General features: G+C 39.8%; 1 protein-coding gene across 1 annotated transcript; it reads right to left on the reverse strand.

The window, feature by feature from the left end:
• Positions 1–394: 394 nt before the first annotated feature.
• LOC139376831 (PHD finger protein 10) lies at positions 395–19,659 on the reverse strand. The gene is made up of 12 exons (XM_071119777.1): positions 19,419–19,659; positions 7,146–7,252; positions 6,696–6,826; positions 6,251–6,334; positions 5,969–6,093; positions 5,595–5,744; positions 5,289–5,398; positions 5,044–5,188; positions 4,727–4,870; positions 1,629–1,737; positions 1,213–1,401; positions 395–664 (listed from the first exon to the last, which is right to left on the reverse strand). The coding sequence occupies exons 1-12, from the start codon at positions 19,485–19,487 to the stop codon at positions 567–569; spliced, it is 1,461 nt and encodes a 486-aa protein (XP_070975878.1). The 5' UTR covers positions 19,488–19,659; the 3' UTR covers positions 395–566.
• Between the last annotated feature and the right edge of the window lie 1,020 nt (positions 19,660–20,679).

Genomic DNA, 20,679 nt, shown 5'->3' on the forward strand with positions numbered 1-20,679 from the left:
ACCTTCACCTATCAGATGACAGGGACATGCATGCATCTGTCACTTAGTGTAGTCTACCTGGTCGCCACGTGGCAGCTGCTATACGACTTCACAGCATCACCTGGGCCCAAAGGGACAGTAAGAGGCAAACTGATCCCCTTTGACTCTCACCTAGACAGATGCTAAACAGGGCCATGCTCTCCAGGTGACTAATTGGTCGCTTTTAAGCCAGTCCTTGTCAAATATGCATGAGGAGCTATTGTGGTGCCTGCTGTATGTCTGGTTCTATTGACTATGGCCTTAGAAACTTCACATAACATGTTGTGGTTGATTTAGCATTCTATTTTAACTGTCACCTGAGAGGAATAAGCTGTAAATAAAGAATATTTTCTTTAATGAAACATCAGGGCAGTCATGGGTTATTAAAAAAATGTTTACTTCAGTGGCAATGACATTTCAAATCCAATTGTGACAAAGTAAATCCATATATACAGGATTACCAAACTTAATCTTAAATCAAAAGTACAAAAAGTATCTTTAAAATTGAGGATTAGCTTGTTGAGTTGATCATTGTCAGTAATCACATTCTATTTGTGTGCAGATTTAGACTTTTTGGGTGTTTTTATTCCTCCTTTTTTCTTGGGCGTTGAGAGCTCCTTGATGCAACACTCACAAACCCAGCAACCTGAGGAGAAAAAAACTGTGATGTTACATATTACAGTAGAGCCACATCAAACCAAAGGCTAAAAAATAGACCGCATTGTGGGATCCTTCAGACTAAAAAGCATCTGACAAAAAACAGCTATTTCTAACATTTGATTTCAACACTTAAAGCACTTTGACCACATTCCAAACATTAACTTCCGGATGTTTAATGTGCATCTACACTAACTATAGCAAATTGAGGTAACAAACAACCCTTCTTGACTGCACAAAAAAACAACTTAATTGGCAGTCTTCACCCCAAGCTGAAAAGTAGTTCAGTTGGCTAAGCAAATTAATAATGCTGTTTCACATAAAACCAGCTAAATTCAAATCACCACAAAACTCCATATGAGACTATAAAGAGAAAGTGAGAGAGCGCGCGACAGAGTCCCTTCCTTCCATGAAATAATCACTGATCTAACACACGCATTGAAAGGAGTAAGCAATGATTCCATCAATGATTTCACCAAGGAAAGAAGTAATGAGGCATCCTTAAAGTATTTGAACAGACCCAGAGAGAGAGCCCACCTAGAGGGATGGAGTCTAGGCCCACGCAGAAGGTGTGGAAGCCCCGGTCACACTTGTCACAGAACATCATCTCCTCCTCGTGGTGGGGCTGCTCACACACCGTGCACGTCTTACACTCCATACACTGCCACGGGTAGGTCTTAATCAGGCCCACCAGCTCCTCACTCATATCCAGGCACGATGGGTGACCTGGGACACACACACATACACACACACAGGGCATCGCTCGCACCACAGCACTACTTCAAAACACACTGCATAATCCCAACTTGTGATCACGACTAGGCTAATCGAACTAAGTTATTTTGCTCATATTTTAGAAGCTTTATGTTCATTATGAACAATGCTATGTTGTAAATGAAAGCTAGTGTGATTTGTCAATTTTAATTTAAAAACAAAACAGAAGTTCCACTTACCACTGTTCTTACACTGTGAGCAGTGAATGAGAGCTTCTGGCTTTCCTTTCTTGTTGGACTCCTTACCCTTCTGGCAAATGCCACAAATAGCATTGGGTATGACCTTAGGCTGCAAGGGCAGAACAATGCTATAATTTTTAGCAACAAGGCCTAGTGCACCATGTGACAAAGGGCTTCTGAGCAACACACATACTGTACAATGTGTAAAAGCCTAAAAGGCCTCATAGGATGTATATATATATATTTTTTTTTTTTTTCCACTCGCAATCGATCCAATCTTGTTAGGTGCTTCTTATTTCACCCCCTCAAATAAGAATGACTAAAAAAAGCCTATTGTCTAATTTTGAGAACCTCATCAAATCTTTGCTTGTAGTCATCACTTATATATAGTTGTGGGGACTGGGAGACTATGATACTTGGATCTCAAGAGCTCCAAAGGCAAAAACCAAGAGGTCAAGTTGATTTAAGTGTAAGTTGGATGTGCCATGCTGTCCCCCATCACCGCTCATAGCAGGCTAAACACTTGAATGTCCCGCCTAAGGAGACTGAGGTGTTTCCACCCATTGTTAACCCACATTTATAAAAAGGCAGTTAGCCAAAGACATTTCTGACAGAAGGAAAACTCCTCTTTCACTGCAGATATACATTTCTTTACAGGATCTCAGTCTCTGTGCTGCTAACACAATCAAAACATCTCTGTACAGTCTATTTGTTTGAAATCTTTATTTCAATGGTTAACTGTGTCTAAATACTGACATATCAAACGTTTTCCTACATAAAAAGTACTGGATTAGATAAGAGCAGTTAAAGCCTTTCTAAGAAACAAACAACGAAACGTGGGAGGGCGAATCGGAGATTAGAGACACACAGTTAAGTTAATAAAGGACATAGCGAAACAAGAGGTCTTCACAGAAAGAGTGCCAGCTAAACTAGGAGAACAAAAATGTATCCAAAGGAAGGTATGACAATTAAAGGGACACCTTTATGCCATTGCACTCAAATCAAACATGTAAGACACATTAAATTCTGAGAGTGAGAAGAATACAAATTGAGCTTTGAAGGATCAACATAAACTGTACCTACTTAGGTGCGCAGTCTGCACAAATATTGGGAATGTGTGCAATCAATTGGGAGGATACAGCCCATGAGTATGAAGTACGCTGTGTGTTCATGAAAATATCACCTATTTTCAAAATGTCAACCCGCTTGGTGTTGCCATCCTGAAAATGAACTCTACCTTGCATTAAAATTATAATAAAGTAAACTTTAATGCCATGTTTTCTATAGCAACATTAATAGGTTGAGTACATTTGTATGCAGTACATTTGTATCTGTATTGGCTTCAGTCTTAATTCAACGAGCGCCGATATTGGAAAGTTATTGTTAAATTCGAACACATCTATGACGCATTACATACTAACAATAAAGGGAGGGTAAGTAGACAAAGGTTTTACAAAGTTTGGTTTAAAAGTGTGGTGTGGAAACATGCTGATTGGAAACATAACAGACAAATCCATCCCTGTGGAAAGTTATGAGCTCTCCACATCAATCAATGACCAAATCCTGATGTATGATATGGTGTTTGTCGTGTAGTAATACGTAATACTAGTCATGCCATGACAAGCTATGTATATTTGTGCTGACTGCTCTTGCTGTCGGTTTTTGGCAAACTAAATTTGATCAATTCTGCCATGTTGCCCTTGCAGTAAAACCGATGAGAGTAAATTGCCAGAAGGTAGATCATGTTGATCCCGGAAATGCCATTCTCTTATCAAATAATTTAAACTTAACACAACAATAACTTTCAGAGGCAACCGAAAGTAAAAAAGCCAACATATAGAATGTGTATTAACAGGCCTCTGACACACTGACATTGTGTTCTCCAGTCTCATAATAAACAAAGAACAGTCTGTAAGGTTATATCAAACAACCGTTATAGAATAACGGCACAAGAATACTGGTTTAAAAGCATACTAATATACACAGACATAATTTTAATTATAAAACTTTTAAACACTCAAGTATTAACGTAATTTTAGTGCTACTACTAAATAAAATGTATGCATCTTATAAAGTATGTATCATAAGAAATATGTTTAAAAACAATGAATCTAGCAGCCAAATATACTGTAACTGGTCTCTTGTCTTAATTAGTGTGTTGCCAAGTACACAGAAGAGAGGTATATTAAGACATTCAAATAGGGTAAAAAATGTACAAGTCTTTAAGACCAATCAAAAGTGCAGTGAAGAACAAGTCCTAGATGTGACAGAACTACTCCAAAATGTTATTGCTCATAAATTCTGATACGGAACCATCAGTGTATTACCATACGGTTGGTATAGAACCATCACTGTTTTAAAGAGACTTTCCGGAAGATTTGCATACTTTTTAGCCAGTAGTTCTGAAAGTAACGCTGAAGAACCAGAACGGTTCCCCTAAAATTGCTTACATGCAGTACGTCATTGCTCGCTGTGTCACTGAGTCGTTGGGCCCGCCCTGCAACCTCATTGGATAACGCTGGGCATGCCTGGGCCAGCCGCCTTCTTCTCTCACTGTGCAACTCGTCAATGTGCATCTTGCTAGCTGTCACTCAAATGGCAAAGGGCTTAAGCAGACTGGCTGGAACTCTAATTGCTATGGGGCTTGACCACATGGGCCAAGCTTGCATTGCTCAAAACACAGCTTCCAGAAAACAGTTGTTTTCAAACTAGGGATTTTGTGGCTAATTGAGGTAAGACAATAATTCTGCTCATAGACTATGCATGTATGAACTACACATTGCCACATCCAGCCCAAAGCGGGAGGTTTAAAAATAATACTTAAGTAGTCGCCAAATATCCGGAACATCTCTTTAACCATATGGTTGGTTCACAACCAAACTGGACCAAGTGGAAGAGGGAAGGCAGAGTGTTGCCCCAAGAGAGAACTATTGCCACCTGGTGGAGTGTGTGTGTTAGGAGTGACAGGGCCAGAAATCGGGGTTGGGACAAAGGAGGGTCTCTCTACTGAAAGTGCTGAAGAAGCTGGAAGAGGTGCCGGAGTAGGGGAAAGGGAAAAGAAGTGCTGTTGGAGAAAGTCAGGGGCTTTTTTCTTCTACCTTGTACCCAGGGACAGATTTGTGTTGGTTGAGGCGTGGGGTGGCATCTTTAGCCGGGGTGGCAGTCCTGTCCTTGACCTTGCCCTTTGACTGCACTCCACTGTCCTGACTGTCCCCATCTGAGGTGTTTCCAGATGAGCTGTCCTGTAAACACAATTCAGTTCTTACTATTCAAGCAAGCTGCCAAGAAGTTTACATAGTCAACCTACAAAGCATCTCTAGGCATTTACTGGTAATACAATACAACATGTCATTGCATCTCAAGCTCTGAAATCAAGTGAAGCGTGTACAAAGAGTTCCAGAATCCAGTTCCTTACTGAATTTTTCTTGCCCTCTTCTCCCTTGTTTTCATCTGCATCATCCGAGTCCCCATCGCTGTCCAGGGCAGGCAGCTCCGGGTCAAGGGGGGGCTCGAACAGGGCTGTGTTCAGGGGCAAGTAGCGCAGCTCATTGGGAGAGTACCTGTATCAAACACAGGAACATCAATTTATCAGCTATTCAAATATCTTTAGAGGTCAGGACCTCATTAATGAAGACTAGTTTTTTGGTTAGTGACCCATACCTTTTGTAATAGTCCTGGAACTGCCCAGGGATGAGGGCTACTGGATAGGGTCCAGTCTTGGTTCTCTCTGGAGGAAGAACTTTATACCTCCCTTGGGGTACTTGGATAATCTGTTCGAAAGTTGCATTTGAAACACACTTCAATTACACGTTCAAATTCACACAAATAAGTCTTACAGTTTACCAATGTACCGATATACTGTATCTACTCAAACATGAACACTTGGGAGTTCTTATGAACACATACAAAATATGTATGACTACTAAGCCTCTGTTTATTGAAGGTATTATACATATACACATATACATGTGTCTGAAGGTCAAAATATGCCCTTCTCTCTTCCATCCTTTCCCGGTTGAAGTTACTGTTGAACTCTGCAGCTTTCTTGGCAGCTTTCTTTATGTACTCTGGCACTTTACTGGCTTCAACCTTCTGAGGGTTTTGTTGCTGCATTTTCTAGGATATAAAAATTAAATGTTACCACACAACATATAGAATAACCATGTCAACCATTAATGTACTGTGAGTGAAAATATAATCTGGGAACTTAAGTCAAAGGCTGTTGTAACATATATTCACACTCCCTTTTTTCATCCACACCAAAGCTATAAAAAAAAAAAAGTGTCAATGTTGCGGAGCATAGCAACATTAGTAATACTCTCTGAACTGAGAGTACTTACAGAGTACTCTTTTGCTATCCTCTGACGCTCCCTCTCTTGGAGAATGACAGAATACTCAGCATGTTTGCCCGGGTACTCCTTGATCATTAAATCAATTACTTCATCACTTCGTAAAGCAGTCAAACCTGGAAAAAGAGATTCACAATTACTTAATATATACAGTTTCAAGGAGTGGCCTAATTCCCCAAAACAACTATTGGGATGGCTTTGGCCCTGATTGGTCTATGTCACACTCCAAGCTCATCCTGGTTACGCAACAATTACATGTTTCTAAGTTCTCACCCAAGGTGCACTGTGTCTCGGTGATGACATTTTGCTCCCTCAGATATAGCTTCTCCTTGTGGGAGAGGTCTCTCCTTTCCAAATCTAAAATAATAATATATTGGATAATTAAAAATAGTAGGCTACTCCAGCCGGAGACAACATTACATACATTTTTTTTAAATGACAAAGCCTGAAGGCTTATTTCCATTGATGGTCCTTTGTAGCTCAGTTGGTTGAACATGCGCTTGTAACACCAGGGTAGTGGGTGTATTAATGTATACATGCATGACTAAGTTGCTTTGGATAAAAGTGTCTGCTAAATGGCATTTATTATTAAGGTAAGGCATGGTTAGCCAGAGAGTGACTAGTTGAACATCAGTATAGTCTACAGATAGCCTAGTTATAGCCCAATCATCAAATTTACACACAATGATCCTATATGCCAAATGTTCAGCCACATCACCTGGATATTTTCGCTTGAATGAAGTCACTCCCAGATATTCACTGACTTGTTCTTGCAACATATAGTACTCCCCACTGCCATCTGAGGGCCACCTGTACTCAGTCAGATTTTCTGCTGAGAAGTATGTGGGCCTGGGGAAACACATGTATGACTGAAAGGTTAAGAGCAGGGTAAAGTCTTATGTTATTAGATACAGAGGCTGCGATTAGACCGGTCCAATTCTGATATTTCTTCTCTGATATTTCTTTCACTAATTAAGTCTTTGACCAATCAGATCAGCTCTGAAGAGATTGATCAAAAAAACAATTAGTGAAAAAAAAGAAGATCAGAATTGGGCTGCCTGTGTAAAAACAGCCTAACTGTTTGTTAACAAAGATTGGGTGTGGTCTATTAGGAAGTAGTGATGCAAATATGTCTATCTACACCTTCAGATACGACCTTACAACATACCCAAGTTCCTGACTGGAGGTGTCGCAACTTCTGGAACTGTCGCCTGAACCCATGCGCCGCCTTTTTGGAGCTTGACTGCCATCATTGGAAACTTCCTCAATGTCATCCTAAAAATACAGTTAGGATACACAGTTAGGATACACAAAACACCTGAACTATTACTTGTTGAAGTTAATAGTTCTTTCCAGAATGAAAGTTTGTTGGCCACTGAACAACAATGTTAACGCAACATGTAGTGTTGGTCCCAAGTTCCTTGAGCTGAAATAAAAGATTGCAGAAATGCTCCATACGCAGAAAAAGCTTATTTCTCTCAAATGTTGTGCACAAATTGCTTACATCCCTGTTAGTGAGCATTTCTTATTTTCCAAGATAGTCCACTCTAAAATGTGCAGTTGTGACAACACAATGTCAAGTACAGCGTCTCAAGTTGAGGGAGTGTGCAATTGGCATGCTGACTGCAGGAATGTCCACCAGAGCTATTGCCAGAGAATTTAATGTTAATTTCTCTTCTTATAAGCCACCTCAAACATTGTTTTAGAAAAATTGTCAGTACGTCCAACTGGCCTCACAGTCTGCTAAATGACATGTAAAATGCAAGCCTAGAGTTAGCGCATTCATAGATGCCAACTATAGGGCCTTCAGAAAGTATTCGCACCCCTTGAATTTTTCCACGTTGTTGTGTTAGAGCCCGAATTTAAAATTGATTAAATGTAGATGTGTTATTGGCCTACACACAATACCCCATAATATCAAAGTGGAATTGTTTTTAGAAATGTGTACAAATGAATTAAAAATGAAAAGCTGAAATGTCTTGATCAATAACTATTCAACACCTTTGTTATGGCAAGCCTTACTAAAGTTCAGGAGTAAAAATGTGCTTAACAAGTCACATACTCACCGTTTGCAATAATAATGTTTACCATGATTTTTTTATGGCTACTTCATCTCTGTCCCCACACATACAATTATCTCTAAAGGTCCCTCAGTCGAGCAGTGAATTTCAAACAGATTCAACCACAAAGACCAGGGAGGTTTTCCAATGCCTTGCAAATGTCACCTATTGGTAGATGGGTACATTTTTAAAAAGCAGACATTGAATATCCCTTTGAGCATGGTGAAGTTATTAATTACACTTTGGATGGTGTATCAATACACCTAGTCACTACAAAGATACAGGCCTCCTAACTCAGTTGCCGGAGAGGAAGGAAACCACTCAGGGATGTCACCATGAGGCCAATAGTGACTTTAAAACAGTTACAGAGTTTAATGGCTGTGATAAGAGAAAACTGAGGATGGATCAACAACATTGTAGTTTCCCCACAATACTAACCTAAATGACAGAGTGAAAAGAAGGAAGGACATGAATCGTGCTTGCAATAAGGCACGAAAGTAAAACTGCAAAAAATGTGGCAAACAAATGAACTTCATGTCCTGAATACAAAGTGCTGTTTGGGGCAAATCCAACACAACACATTACTGAGCCCCACTCTTCATATTTTCAGGCACGGTGGTGGCTGTATCATGTTATCGGTATGCTTGTCATCGGCAAGGACTGAGGAGTTCAGTATAAAAATTAAACGTAATAGAGCTAAGCACAGGCAATATCCTAGAGGAAAACCTGGTTTAGTCTGTTTTCCAACATACACATGGAGACAAATTAACCTTTCAGCAGGACAATAACCTAAAACACAAGGCCAAATATACACTGGAGTTGCTGTCCAAGACAACATTGAAAGTTCCTGAGTGGCATAGTTACAGTTTTGACTGAAATCCACTTGAAAACCTATGGCAAGACTGATACAATCCAGGTGTGCAAACTGCAAAGCTCGTAGACTCACCTAGAAAGACTCACTGCTGTAATTACTGCCAAAGGTGACTTTAACATGTATTGGCTCAGACATGTGAATACTTATGCAAATTAGATATATTTCTGTATTTTCTTTTCAATCAATTTGAAAAAAAAAAAGAAGCTCAAAACATGTTTTCTTTGTCATTAAGGGGTATTCTGTGTAGATAGGTGAGAGAAAAATATAATTAATTTTGAATTCAGGCTGTAACAACAAAATGTGCAATAAGTCAAGGGGTATGAATACCTTCTGAAGGCACTGTACCCATCTATTGACGATAGTATGTTCGTGTCGAAGGTGTTTTGTCAAGAGCCCCGATGCTCGTTCTAAACGTGAACACGCATATTTCGCAGTACAGTTTTGTAAACAGAAGGAACAGATCTTTCTTATCAGCAAGAAATATATATATATATATTTTTAAACTTTTAAATTACTACACACTAAGAGTGTGAACGTTAAAATGTCAAAACATTTAAACAAAATTGGAATCCTTAACATTAAAGAAAAATCCCAAACCCTTTTTATGGCAGTGCAGTTACCACAAAACAATTCTGTGTTATAGCCTAACTAGACAATAGGCTATAAAGGCTGGGGAAAGTTCTGTAATTTAAATAGAATTTTAGGCTACTTTGGTGAATTTCCGAGGCATGCAAGATAGATTACCAATGCATATGCACACCGTTTTTTTCTGCTTGCCCACTCCTCGCTCTCCCTCGCCTGGGGCATATTCATTACACAGATTTGGTTGCAAAATGTTTCTTAAACAAAAGCAAACTGAATGAAACGGCGAGGGAGAGACCTACCTGCATTTGTCCAATAGAAACTCTCCTTTTAGTTGCAAATTGTTTTGCAACTGTTTCAACTAATGATTACACCCGTGTGTTCAGTCTTGGCAACTAAATCAGACTCCTCCGTTCCAAAATCACTGAATCTTAAGAGTCGATCCCATACGGAATCTAATCTTCAGTTGACGTACAAGGAGGAATCAATTACTTTGGCGTCGACTCTCCACAACTACGTCATCGTCATTAACAGTTGGAAAAATTTAAAAGAAAGGCGAGAGATAGCAGCAATGTCCTGTATGGTAACACTTTGAGAAGTTAAATGACAAGGAAATGTGAACTTTGCGAGGTGGAATTGAGGTACAGTAATGGAAGTACAGTTGCAAAGCCATATCATCTGAAAAGGAACGCACCATGAGACCCAACCCATTGCTGGCAGAAGCGCAGCTGCATTGTGAATGCACATGGAATTTCCATGTTGCTGCACTTGTTTGCGAAAAACACAGGTTACCATCCAAACACTTAACCTCTCTTGGGTAGGGGGCAGTATTTTCACATCCGGATGAAAAGCGTGCCCAAAGTAAACTGCCTGTTACTCAGGTCCAGAAGCTAGGATATGCATATAATGGTAGATTTGGACAGAAAACACTAAAGTTTCTAAAACTGTTAAAATTATGTCTGTGAGTATAACATAACTGATATGGCAGGAGAAACCCCGAGGACAAACCATCCACAAAAAAAAAAAAAAAAGCCTACCACTGTTTCCAATGGATGTCATATTTATTATGAGACTAAGTCCTCCCAGATTGCAGTTCCTAGGGCTTCCACTAGATGTCAACAGTCTTTAGAAAGAGTTTCAGGCTGGTTTTTGGAAAAATTAGCTAGAAGTTGTAGTTTTTCTAAGTGAATCCCATTTTGGCTGTAGTGTTTCCATGCACGTGGGTGAAAGCGCGTTCTTTGTTATTTATCTCCGGTAATGAACATAATACTTTCCATCTTAAATTTGATCGTTTAGTTACCTATTAGGGTACCTGAGGATTGATTATAAACGTTGTTTAACTTGTTTGGATAAGTTTATTGGTAACGTTTGGGATTCATTTTGTATGCATTTTGAAGGAGGGAAACCGGTGGATTATTCAATGAAGCGTGCAAGCTAAACTGAGTTTATATGGATATAAAGAAGGACTTTAACGAACAAAATGACAATTTGTGATGTAACTGGGACCTTTTGGAGTGCCAACAGAAGATCTTCAAAGGTAAGGCATTTATTATATCACCATTTCTGACTTTCGTGTCACACCTGCCTGGTTGAATTTTTTTTTCTTCATGAGGGCGCTGTCCTCAGATAATCGCATGGTGTGCTTTCGCCGCAAAGCCTTTTGAAATCGGACACAGCGGCCGAATTAACAAGACGTTAAGCTTTATTTTTATGTATAATACTTGTATTTTCATGAATGTTAAATATTTATACTTCTGTAATTTGAAATCTGCAATTTCACCGGATGTTGGCCAGGTGGGACGCTACCATCCCACCTGCCCATATTAAGACACACCCTATCCCATCAGCCATCAAATGAAGTAGACAATTGTTTTATTAACAACAAATCAACACAGGACGTACATGTAGGATCACAAGTATATGTAAATAATATACAAAGGTCAATAGGGCTAGGGTGTACAATATCACATTACACAAGGACCTTAAGGGACATACAGTTGAAGTCAGAAGTTTACATACACTTAGGTTGGAGTCATTAAAACTCATTTTTCAACCACTACACAAATTTCTTGTTAACAAACTATAGTTTTGGCAAGTCGGTTAGGACATCTACTTCGTGCATGACAAAAGCAATTTTTCCAACAATTGTTTACAGACAGATTATTTCACTTAATCACAATTCCAGTTGGTCAGAAGTTTACATACAGTAAGTTGACTGTGCCTTTAAACAGCTTGGAAAATTCCAGAAAATTATGCAATGGCTTTAGAAACTTCTGATAGGCTAATTGACATAATTTGAGTCAATTGGAGGTGTGCCTGTGGATGTATTTCAAGGCCTACCTTCAAATTCAGTGCCTCTTTGCATGACATCATGGGAAAATCAAAAGAAATCAGCCAAGACCTCAGGAAAAAAAAATGGTCTGGTTCATCCTTGGGAGCAATTTCCAAACGCCTGAAGGTACCATGTTCATCTTTACAAACAATAGTACGCAAGTATAAACACCATGGGACCACGCAGCTGTCATACCGCTCAGGAGGGAGACGCGGTCGGTCTCCTAGAGATGAACGTACTTTGGTGCGAAAGGTGCAAATCAATCCCAGAACAACAGCAAAGGACCTTGTGAAGATGCTGGAGGAAACAGGTACAAAAGTATATCCACAGTAAAACCAGTCCTATATCGACATAACCTGAAAGGCCGCTCAGCAAGGAAGAAGGCACTGCTCCAAAACCGCCATTAAAAAGCTAGACTATGATTTGCAACTGCACATGGGGACAAAGATCATACTTTTTGAAGAAATGTCCTCTGGTATGATGAAACAAAAATTGAACTGTTTGGCCATAATGACCATCGTTATGTTTGGAGGAAAAAGGGGGAGGCTTGCAAGCCAAAGAACACCATCCCAACCGTGAAGCACGGGGGTGAGAGCATCATAGTGTGAGTGGATGAACTGCTGCACTTCACAAAATAGATGGCATCATGAGGAAGGAACATTATGTGGATATATTGAAGCAACATCTCAAGACATCAGTCAGAAAGTTAAAGCTTGGTCGCAAATGGGTCTTCCAAATGGACAATGACCCCAAGCATACTTCCAAAGTTGTGGCAAAATGGCTTAAGGACAACAAAGTCAAGGTATTGGAGTGGCCATCACAAAGTCCTGACTTCAATCCTATAGAAAATTTGTGGCAGAACTGAAAAATCGTGTGTGAGCAAGGAGGCCTACAATCACACAGTCTTTGACAGCCATGAGTTCACATTTATTAATGTTAAGATATAGACCAGACGCTTTGGAAAAGGATTGTATCACATTGATCGATATGGGAATTTGGTAAGCGTCTTTCAGAAAAAGTGTCGTATCATCAGCCAGCTGGATTATAATAATTTCTTTGCCAGCTATGGAAATACCTTGTACAGGACTAATATTTAAAGAATAATTAATAAGAATAATAAGAAGTTGGGTGATTAATAAAAACAGATACAGATTGGACAGCCTTGCCTAATTCCTCTCTTTAACTCAAATCTAGGTAAGGTGCCATATTTCAATTTGATAGTGCTGTTACCATTTGTATACCGTAATTTACGGACTATAAACCGCTACTTTATTCCCACGCTTTGAACCTCGCGGTTTATACAATGACGCGGTAATTTATGGATTTTTCCCGCTTTCAAAAAAACTGAGCACCGTCACATAAAGTGACGTAAATCGAGCGCGCTCAAACTTCCCATCATTCTGATTACGGTAGTAATTTGTCACCCTCATCATGGCAAAGACACAGATAAATGCATATGATGGAGCTTTCAAGTTGAAGGCGATCGATCTGGCTGTTGGAAAAGGAAATAGAGCTGCTGCACGGGAGCTTGGCCTTAATGAGTCGAAGATAAGACGATGGAAACAGCAGCGTAAGGAACTGACTCAGTGCAAAAAGACAACAAAAGCTTTCAGAGGGAAGAAAAGCAGATGGCCCAAAGTATTTGCAGCCACTCGACATCAGTGTAATTTAATCGTGCATTTAAGGTGGCGCTCCGTGTTCAGTGGGAGGCTTGGATGACAAGTGGGGAGAAATCCTTCACTAAAACGGGCCGCATGCGAAGAGCAACTTATGGTCATGTCTGCCAGTGGGTCCTGACAGCGTGGAGCATTGTCAAAAAATCTACTATCATCAACGGGTTTCGAAAGGCTGGACTGCTGCGTGTTGAAGGGGCAGCATGAGCTCAGCGGGGAATTTGCCTCCGGATGAAAGTGACGAGAGCGACAATGAAAACGATCCAACATCGGATGAAGCAATTCAACTCCGACACCGAAGGAGATGATTTCAGTGGTTTCAGTGCACAGGAGGAGGAAGATAGTGACAAATGACTTTCTTGGTAGGCTACTGTTTAATTTTTGTTACAAGCCGTGTTTTGTTAAAGCCTATTTATTTTTGTTACAAGCCGTGTTTCCTTAAAGCCTATTTATTTTTGTTTACAAGCCGTGTTTCGTTAAAGCCTATTTATTTTTGTTACAAGCCGTGTTTCGTTAAAGCCTATTTATTTTTGTTACAAGCCGTGTTTCGTTAAAGCCTATTTATTTTTGTTACAAGCCGTGTTTCGTTAAAGCCTATTTATTTTTGTTACAAGCTGTGTTTCGTTAAAGCCTATTTATTTTTGTTACAAGCCGTTCGTTAAAGCCTATTTATTTTTGTTACAAGCGTGTTTCGTTAAAGCCTATTTATTTTTGTTACAAGCCGTGTTTCGTTAAAGCCTATTTATTTTTGTTACAAGCCGTGTTTCGTTAAAGCCTATTTATTTTTGTTACAAGCCGTGTTTCGTTTAAAGGCTGTGTAAAGTTCATTTGTTTCAATGTACCGGTAGGCACCTGCGGCTTAGACATGTGCAGCTTATTTATGTACAAAATAAAAAAAAAATAATTCAGTGGGTGCGGTTTATATTCAGGTGCACTTAATAGTCCAGAAATTACAGTAGTCTTAATAACTTTACAGAAAAACTCCCCAAAGCCAAATTTCTCAAGGGAGTGGAAGACAAACTGATGCTCTACTGTGTCAAATGCTTTATAAAAAATCTTTAAATAATATGAAGCTATCCTCGGTTATTAGGTCTGAGTAGTCAAGTATGTCTAATACGTGATATTGTTAGAAATATGTATGTTCCTCATAAAGCCACTGTTTCATCAATGATTGCATCCAGGACTTCTTTAATTATTTTTGCAAGTAGTAAGGCTAATATCTTACAGTCATTATTTAGAAGACAAATTGGACACCAGTTATCGATGAGCAGCACTTCTTTTTTAGGCTTAGGTGTCAGTGTTATTAACCCCTGACTCATTGTAGAAGGGAGAACATTGTTTAGAGAGTATTAAAAACAGACTTCAAAAAGGAAGTCTACTTGTTCAGAAAATAATATGTAAAATTCTGAAGTAATTCCATCAACACCTGGTGATTTATAGTCCTTAGATGTTTGATAAACTCTAATCTCTTCAACTTTGATGGGTTCATCACACTGTTTAGATTCTGTATCACTGATAGTAAACATTATTCAGTCAAAAAACATCTGTGGATTCCTGGTAGTACGTAGAGCTATACAATTTCCTGTTAAAATTGCTACAGTATTTAGCATACCACCATCCATGTTTAACTTATGGATAGGATAGTGTTACTTGTAGAGTGAAATTTCTCAACTCTAAAGAAATAGGATGAATTCTGTTCTCCCTCAATCAATTTTTTCCTAGATCTAATAAAGGCTACTTCTGCTTTTTATCTCTCTATATATATTATCCAGTTTATTTTGTAACTCAATCAGTTCCATCTTCTCCCCAGAGGGGCTGGCTGGGGACCTCTGAGAAAGGGAAGTCATCTTAATGATCACCTTTTCCTCCTCAGCTCTTCTGATCTTAGCAAGATTACTACCATATTTTCTAAGGTATTTGGAAAACTCTAATTTAAAGAGCTCTCAGTTCTTGCAATAAGATAAGTCCCTCTGTAGCCATTGATTTAGCTTCTTCTGAGTATTTTTTATGAGAGTTAAAATTTAGCAAGCCTCTAGACTTCTGATCCGTAGTAATGGTTATGCCTAAATATGCAAGTTCTTCTTTCACTGGAATACCATAATATGAAGGTGTCACACAATCTTTGACAGCCATGAGCTCTTCTGGTCTTAGCAAGATTACGACCATATTTTCTAAGGTATTTGGAAAACTCTAATTTAAAGAGCTCTCAGTTCTTGCAATAAGACAAGTCCCTTTGTAGCCATTGATTTAGCTTCTTTAGGTTTTTTTAATGAGAGTTCAAATTTAGTAAGTCAAATTTGCAATAAGATTTTTCTTCACAAGCCCTTTCCCAAAAGTGTGAAAGCAGATCTTTTACCTCATTTAACATTTAATAACAAGCCATTTGCTCTACCAAGGTCAGTATCATGGGTAAATATTTTGAAATCAATGTAAATGAGTGAGAGTGAGACTCTTGAAAAAAGCAAAAATCTGTTCGAAATGGTTTAGCAAATAAAAATAAGGCCTTGTGCTTCACATTGTTTTGTAACCCCCTAGCATTAAGATAAACTATAGACAAAGACAAAACAACAAAGATTATTTAAAAGTAAACTGTAGGATAAGTCAAAAACATAGGAGCAGTGAAGGTAAGCGATAAGGAACCAAGATTTGCACCATTTAAGTCAACTTAAAGTGAAAATATCTTATACCATAAACTCTGAGCTAGTTGTTATCCGGCTTTTGAAATTCAACTCAACAGAAAATTATGTTCAAGACCAAACCAAGGTTTCTCTGTAGTAAGAGAGACTAAAAAGCCTCTTTAGTGTAATCAAGAACTATTCTGAGAAATAAAATAGAAAATCATTTAAATAAAAGGGTACCTACTATTTTAAGTGAATATGAAAACTGATAAAAAATGGTTTACATATACACATTCCTAAGACCTTTTTCACTTGGAAATAAGTATTAACTAAATAGAACAATAACCGTGTAAAGTCAGAGCAGACCTATATGCCCCTTTAAAACAGTATCAGTTACTGTATGCATAAAAAATAAATACAACTTTCAGTCTTCTTTGTAAGTTTGTAAACAAAATAGGCCTTCTGGTCTGGTCATACAGAACAAACTAATAAATTGAGGTACCTGAGTATTCTGAAAAACAGTCACCTGATGCTTGTTAGGTAACATTAATCAGTACAAGAGAAATGGGAATACCATGGCTGAAACCATCAATGTGTCCTTCTGGTGAGATTCTAGGGAGGAATATGGATTTCCGAACCGTTGATGAAGCCTCGTCTTCCGACGAAGTAAGCAGCCTTTCCCTCATTCCGTGCTTTCTTGATCGTTGGCCACAACTTTTTCCTTCTTTCTATGTCCTCCGGGCTGAAACGTGAAGTGAAACGTGAAACGCAGAAAGTGAAACGAAAGTGAAACGCAGACCGTGGCTCTGAAGGAAGGCTTTCTTCCTAGCAGCTTTCCAGACAGCATTTCTGTAGAATATGGCAGTGAAGAGGATGATTATACCCCTTGGTCTTGAATCATTTTGTGGTTGCTTCTTGCCGAGGCGATGCACAACGTCGATGATATCACCAACTTTGTTCTTCTCTGCAGGCATAACTGCTTGGCAGATAGCCTCCTGTCGCACATCCTCATTCCCCACCTTTGGCATGCCGTAAAGTCTCAGGTTCCATCTTCTTGTGTATTGTTCCAGATCAGTGAGACTATGGTAGACATTGTTATTCTTTTCCAGACTTTTTTCAACCTCTGCCACTAATTTTCACATCATGCAAACTCCAGTATTTTTCAAGCCTTGGATAACCATGCTGTTCGCGCCTACCATTTTCTCAATGGCATCAGACATTGAGTTGATGAGTAAGGAGAGGGTAGCCATGATGTCAGAGTTCATGTTGGGTTATTTTGGGGGGTGGAGGTTTGCGTAGAGTAATGATGACTAACAGTAAGTGTATATTTAGCTTTCGTGAAATTATTTTGATGTGATATGAAAGTAAAGGGCTTTATGTTTTTAGAACTGTAATGCAATTGAGAATGCATTCTTGTTTAGATGGTATTTATCAATTATGGCTTATAAAGCCCAATCCCCTCGAAGCAGAACGCATAAGGTCCTTGGACTATAAGGAGTAACATTAGGCTCATGTAGTCCATTATTGGGTTAGCCTGTGGAGGCTGCTAAGGGGAGGTCGGCTCATAATAATGGCTGGGATGAAGCAAATGGAATGGCACCAACATGCGTTAGGTGTTTTGATACCATTTCCACTCTAGCCATTTCCACGAGCCCGTCCTCCCCAATTAAGGCGCAACCAACCTCCTGTGGCTAGCCTTGAGGTAGGCCTAGTCCCAATTGTGACGATGCCCCCATTGCCTGTGCAGCATAGCCACGCACATTTACAATGTTGAATAAAAATGGAACTTACTCTGACGATTGTCCTTGGGGTTGGTCCTTCAACTGGTTGAAATTTAGAACAAAATAACGACAGGAAATAATTATAAAACCGACTTCAAAACGCAGGTCTCTGTGTGGCAATCAAGAATTTGTTTGGTCATGACCCAGAGAAAGTGCACAGGTGATAAACTTTAATGGCAGCGCTCTAAAAAGTCGGATAAATAATACTTTCATGTGGATATATATATATATATATTTTTTTTAAACTTTTACCCCCTTTTCTCCCCAATGTTCGTGACAGCCAATTGGTAGTCAGTCTTGTCCCATCTCTGCAAATCCTCTACGAACTCGGGAGAGGCGAAGGTCGAGAGTCATGTGTCCTCCGAAACACGACCCTGCCAAGCCGCACTGTTTCTTGACACGCTGTTCACTTAACCTGGAAGCCATCCACACAAATGTGTCGGAAGAAAAACCGTCCAACTGGAGACTGACGTCATCTTGCAGGTGCCGGGCCCACCACAAGGAGTCGCTAGAACGCGGTGGGACACGGAAATCCCCACAGGCCAAACCCTCCCCTAACCCGGACGACGCTGGGCCAATTGTGCGCCGCCTCATTGGTCTACCAGTCACGGCCAGCTTTGGCACAGCCTGGGATCGAACCCAGGGCTGTAGTGACGCCTCAAGCACTGCGATGCAGTGCCTTAGACTACTGCACCACTCGGGAAGCCCTCCTATTAATATTTTGTCTCCAATTTCGACCATCTGAAGGACCAACCGCACAGATAACTGGTAAGGTCAAATGCAATTGTATTCAACATTCTGTATTCTAAGGATTTTTTGCAGGGCTTTGTTTCAGATAGTAACGTTATACCAATAATTGGTATCACAGTCAGATCCGAGTGGCGCAGTAGTCTAAGGCACTGCATCTCGGCGTATAATTGGCCCAGCGTCGTCTGGGTTTGGCCGGTGTAGGCCGTCATTGTAAATAATTTGTTCTTAAACGGACTTGCCTAGTTAAATAAATGTTAAATAAAATGTTTTAACGACAACTAGCATTCGACTTGGACTGAAGTCTAATGACACACACGATGTAAACAAAAACAATGATATACTGGCACACTAAACAGCTAGCTAGGTACCTAGCTAGATAGCGAGACATTATGCTAGCTAAGCAAGTTAGTTAGCTAACGGTATGGATAGCTAAGTAGTAATGTTAGTCGTTTGCTAACAACGACAAGTTACAACATATCGACCCTCCAACAGTAACATAGCTAACAACTATCTACATTACAAGTGGCCTGCGTTCAACAGCGCTGAATAAAACTAGTAGCTAACCTGGCCTACCACTATTAAATAGTCATTTGTAAATATTTCTCACGTTGCTAACTAGCGAAACGGCGGTAGGTTTGATGACAACAAAGGAGTTGGGGGTTGATGTGTTGTCGTTAGCGCGCACCGGCTTAGCATGCTGTCTTAAACCCATTATTAGCATGTTTGGCCAGCAATGTGTATATTCTGTTACGATATATTTGCCAAGTTTACCTTTATAGACTGGGCTCCCGGGGTTGCAGGGTTGCTATCGCAAGGTCTGGGTGGAAGAACTGTAGCCATGTTTAGCGGCTACTAGCTAGCTAATTTCAGAGATGCACACTAGGCGAATAATGTTACCGACTGGAAACAGACACGGAACACATGTTCCACAAACAAATGTTCCTCAAATAATGTCCAACTCTAACCACTGATAATGCAACTGGTTGGTTGTTTCGCAACAAAACCGAAGTGTGCGCAGCTATGGGGCGAAGCACACGTGATTGGTTTACATTGTTGACAACATGTTAACTGTATTTCGTCTTCAAAGTTTACTAAAAACATAAATATTTGCACAATTAGCACTTCTCTCAAATATATCGTTACAGTGGTTAGCTAGCTAGTGCATTTTAGCATTCACCCGAAATCATTCATAACCCCTCAACAAGACATGATGCAAGAACAAGATTACACTAACTCAAACGAGTCACTTAAAATAACCCACTTGAAAGTTCTTGTCATTGTTGGTAGCTGTCTGGCCATCCAGAATTACAACAACTCACGGATTTCTTCCCCACGGAAGCTTGCCCATCGTTTTTGTGACATTGTCAGCTAACACATCTACAGTCGTGGCCAAACGTTTTGAGAATGACCGAAATATTAATTTCCACAAAGTTTGCTGCTTCAGTGTCTTTAGATAGTTTTGTCAGATGTTACTATGGAATACTGAAGTATAATTACAAGAATTTCATACGTGTCAAATGCTTTTATTGACAATTGCATGAAGTTGATGCAGAGTCAATATTTGCAGTGTTGACCCTTCTTTTTCAAGACATCTGCAATCCGCCCTGGCATGCTGTCAATTAACTTCTGGGCCACATCCTGACTGATGGCAGCCCATTCTTGCATAATCAATGCTTGGAGTTTGTCATAATCTGTGGGGTTTTGTTTGTCCACCTGCCTCTTGAGGATTGACCACAAGTTCTCAATGGGATTAAGGTCTGGGGGGTTTCCTGGCCATGGACCCAAAATATCGATGTTTTCTCCCCGAGCCACTTAGTTATCACTTTTGCCTTATGTCAAGGGGCTCCATCATGCTGGAAAAGGCATTGTTCGTCACCAAACTGTTCCTGGATGGTTGGGAGAAGTTGCTCTCGGAGGATGTGTTGGTACCATTCTTTATTCATGGCTGTGTTCTTAGGCAAAATTGTGAATGAGCCCACTCCCTTGGCTGAGAAGCAACCCCACACATGAATGGTCTCAGGATGCTTTACTG

This window comes from Oncorhynchus clarkii, chromosome 20 (assembly GCF_045791955.1).
Source record: "Oncorhynchus clarkii lewisi isolate Uvic-CL-2024 chromosome 20, UVic_Ocla_1.0, whole genome shotgun sequence".
Lineage (NCBI taxonomy): Eukaryota > Metazoa > Chordata > Actinopteri > Salmoniformes > Salmonidae > Oncorhynchus > Oncorhynchus clarkii.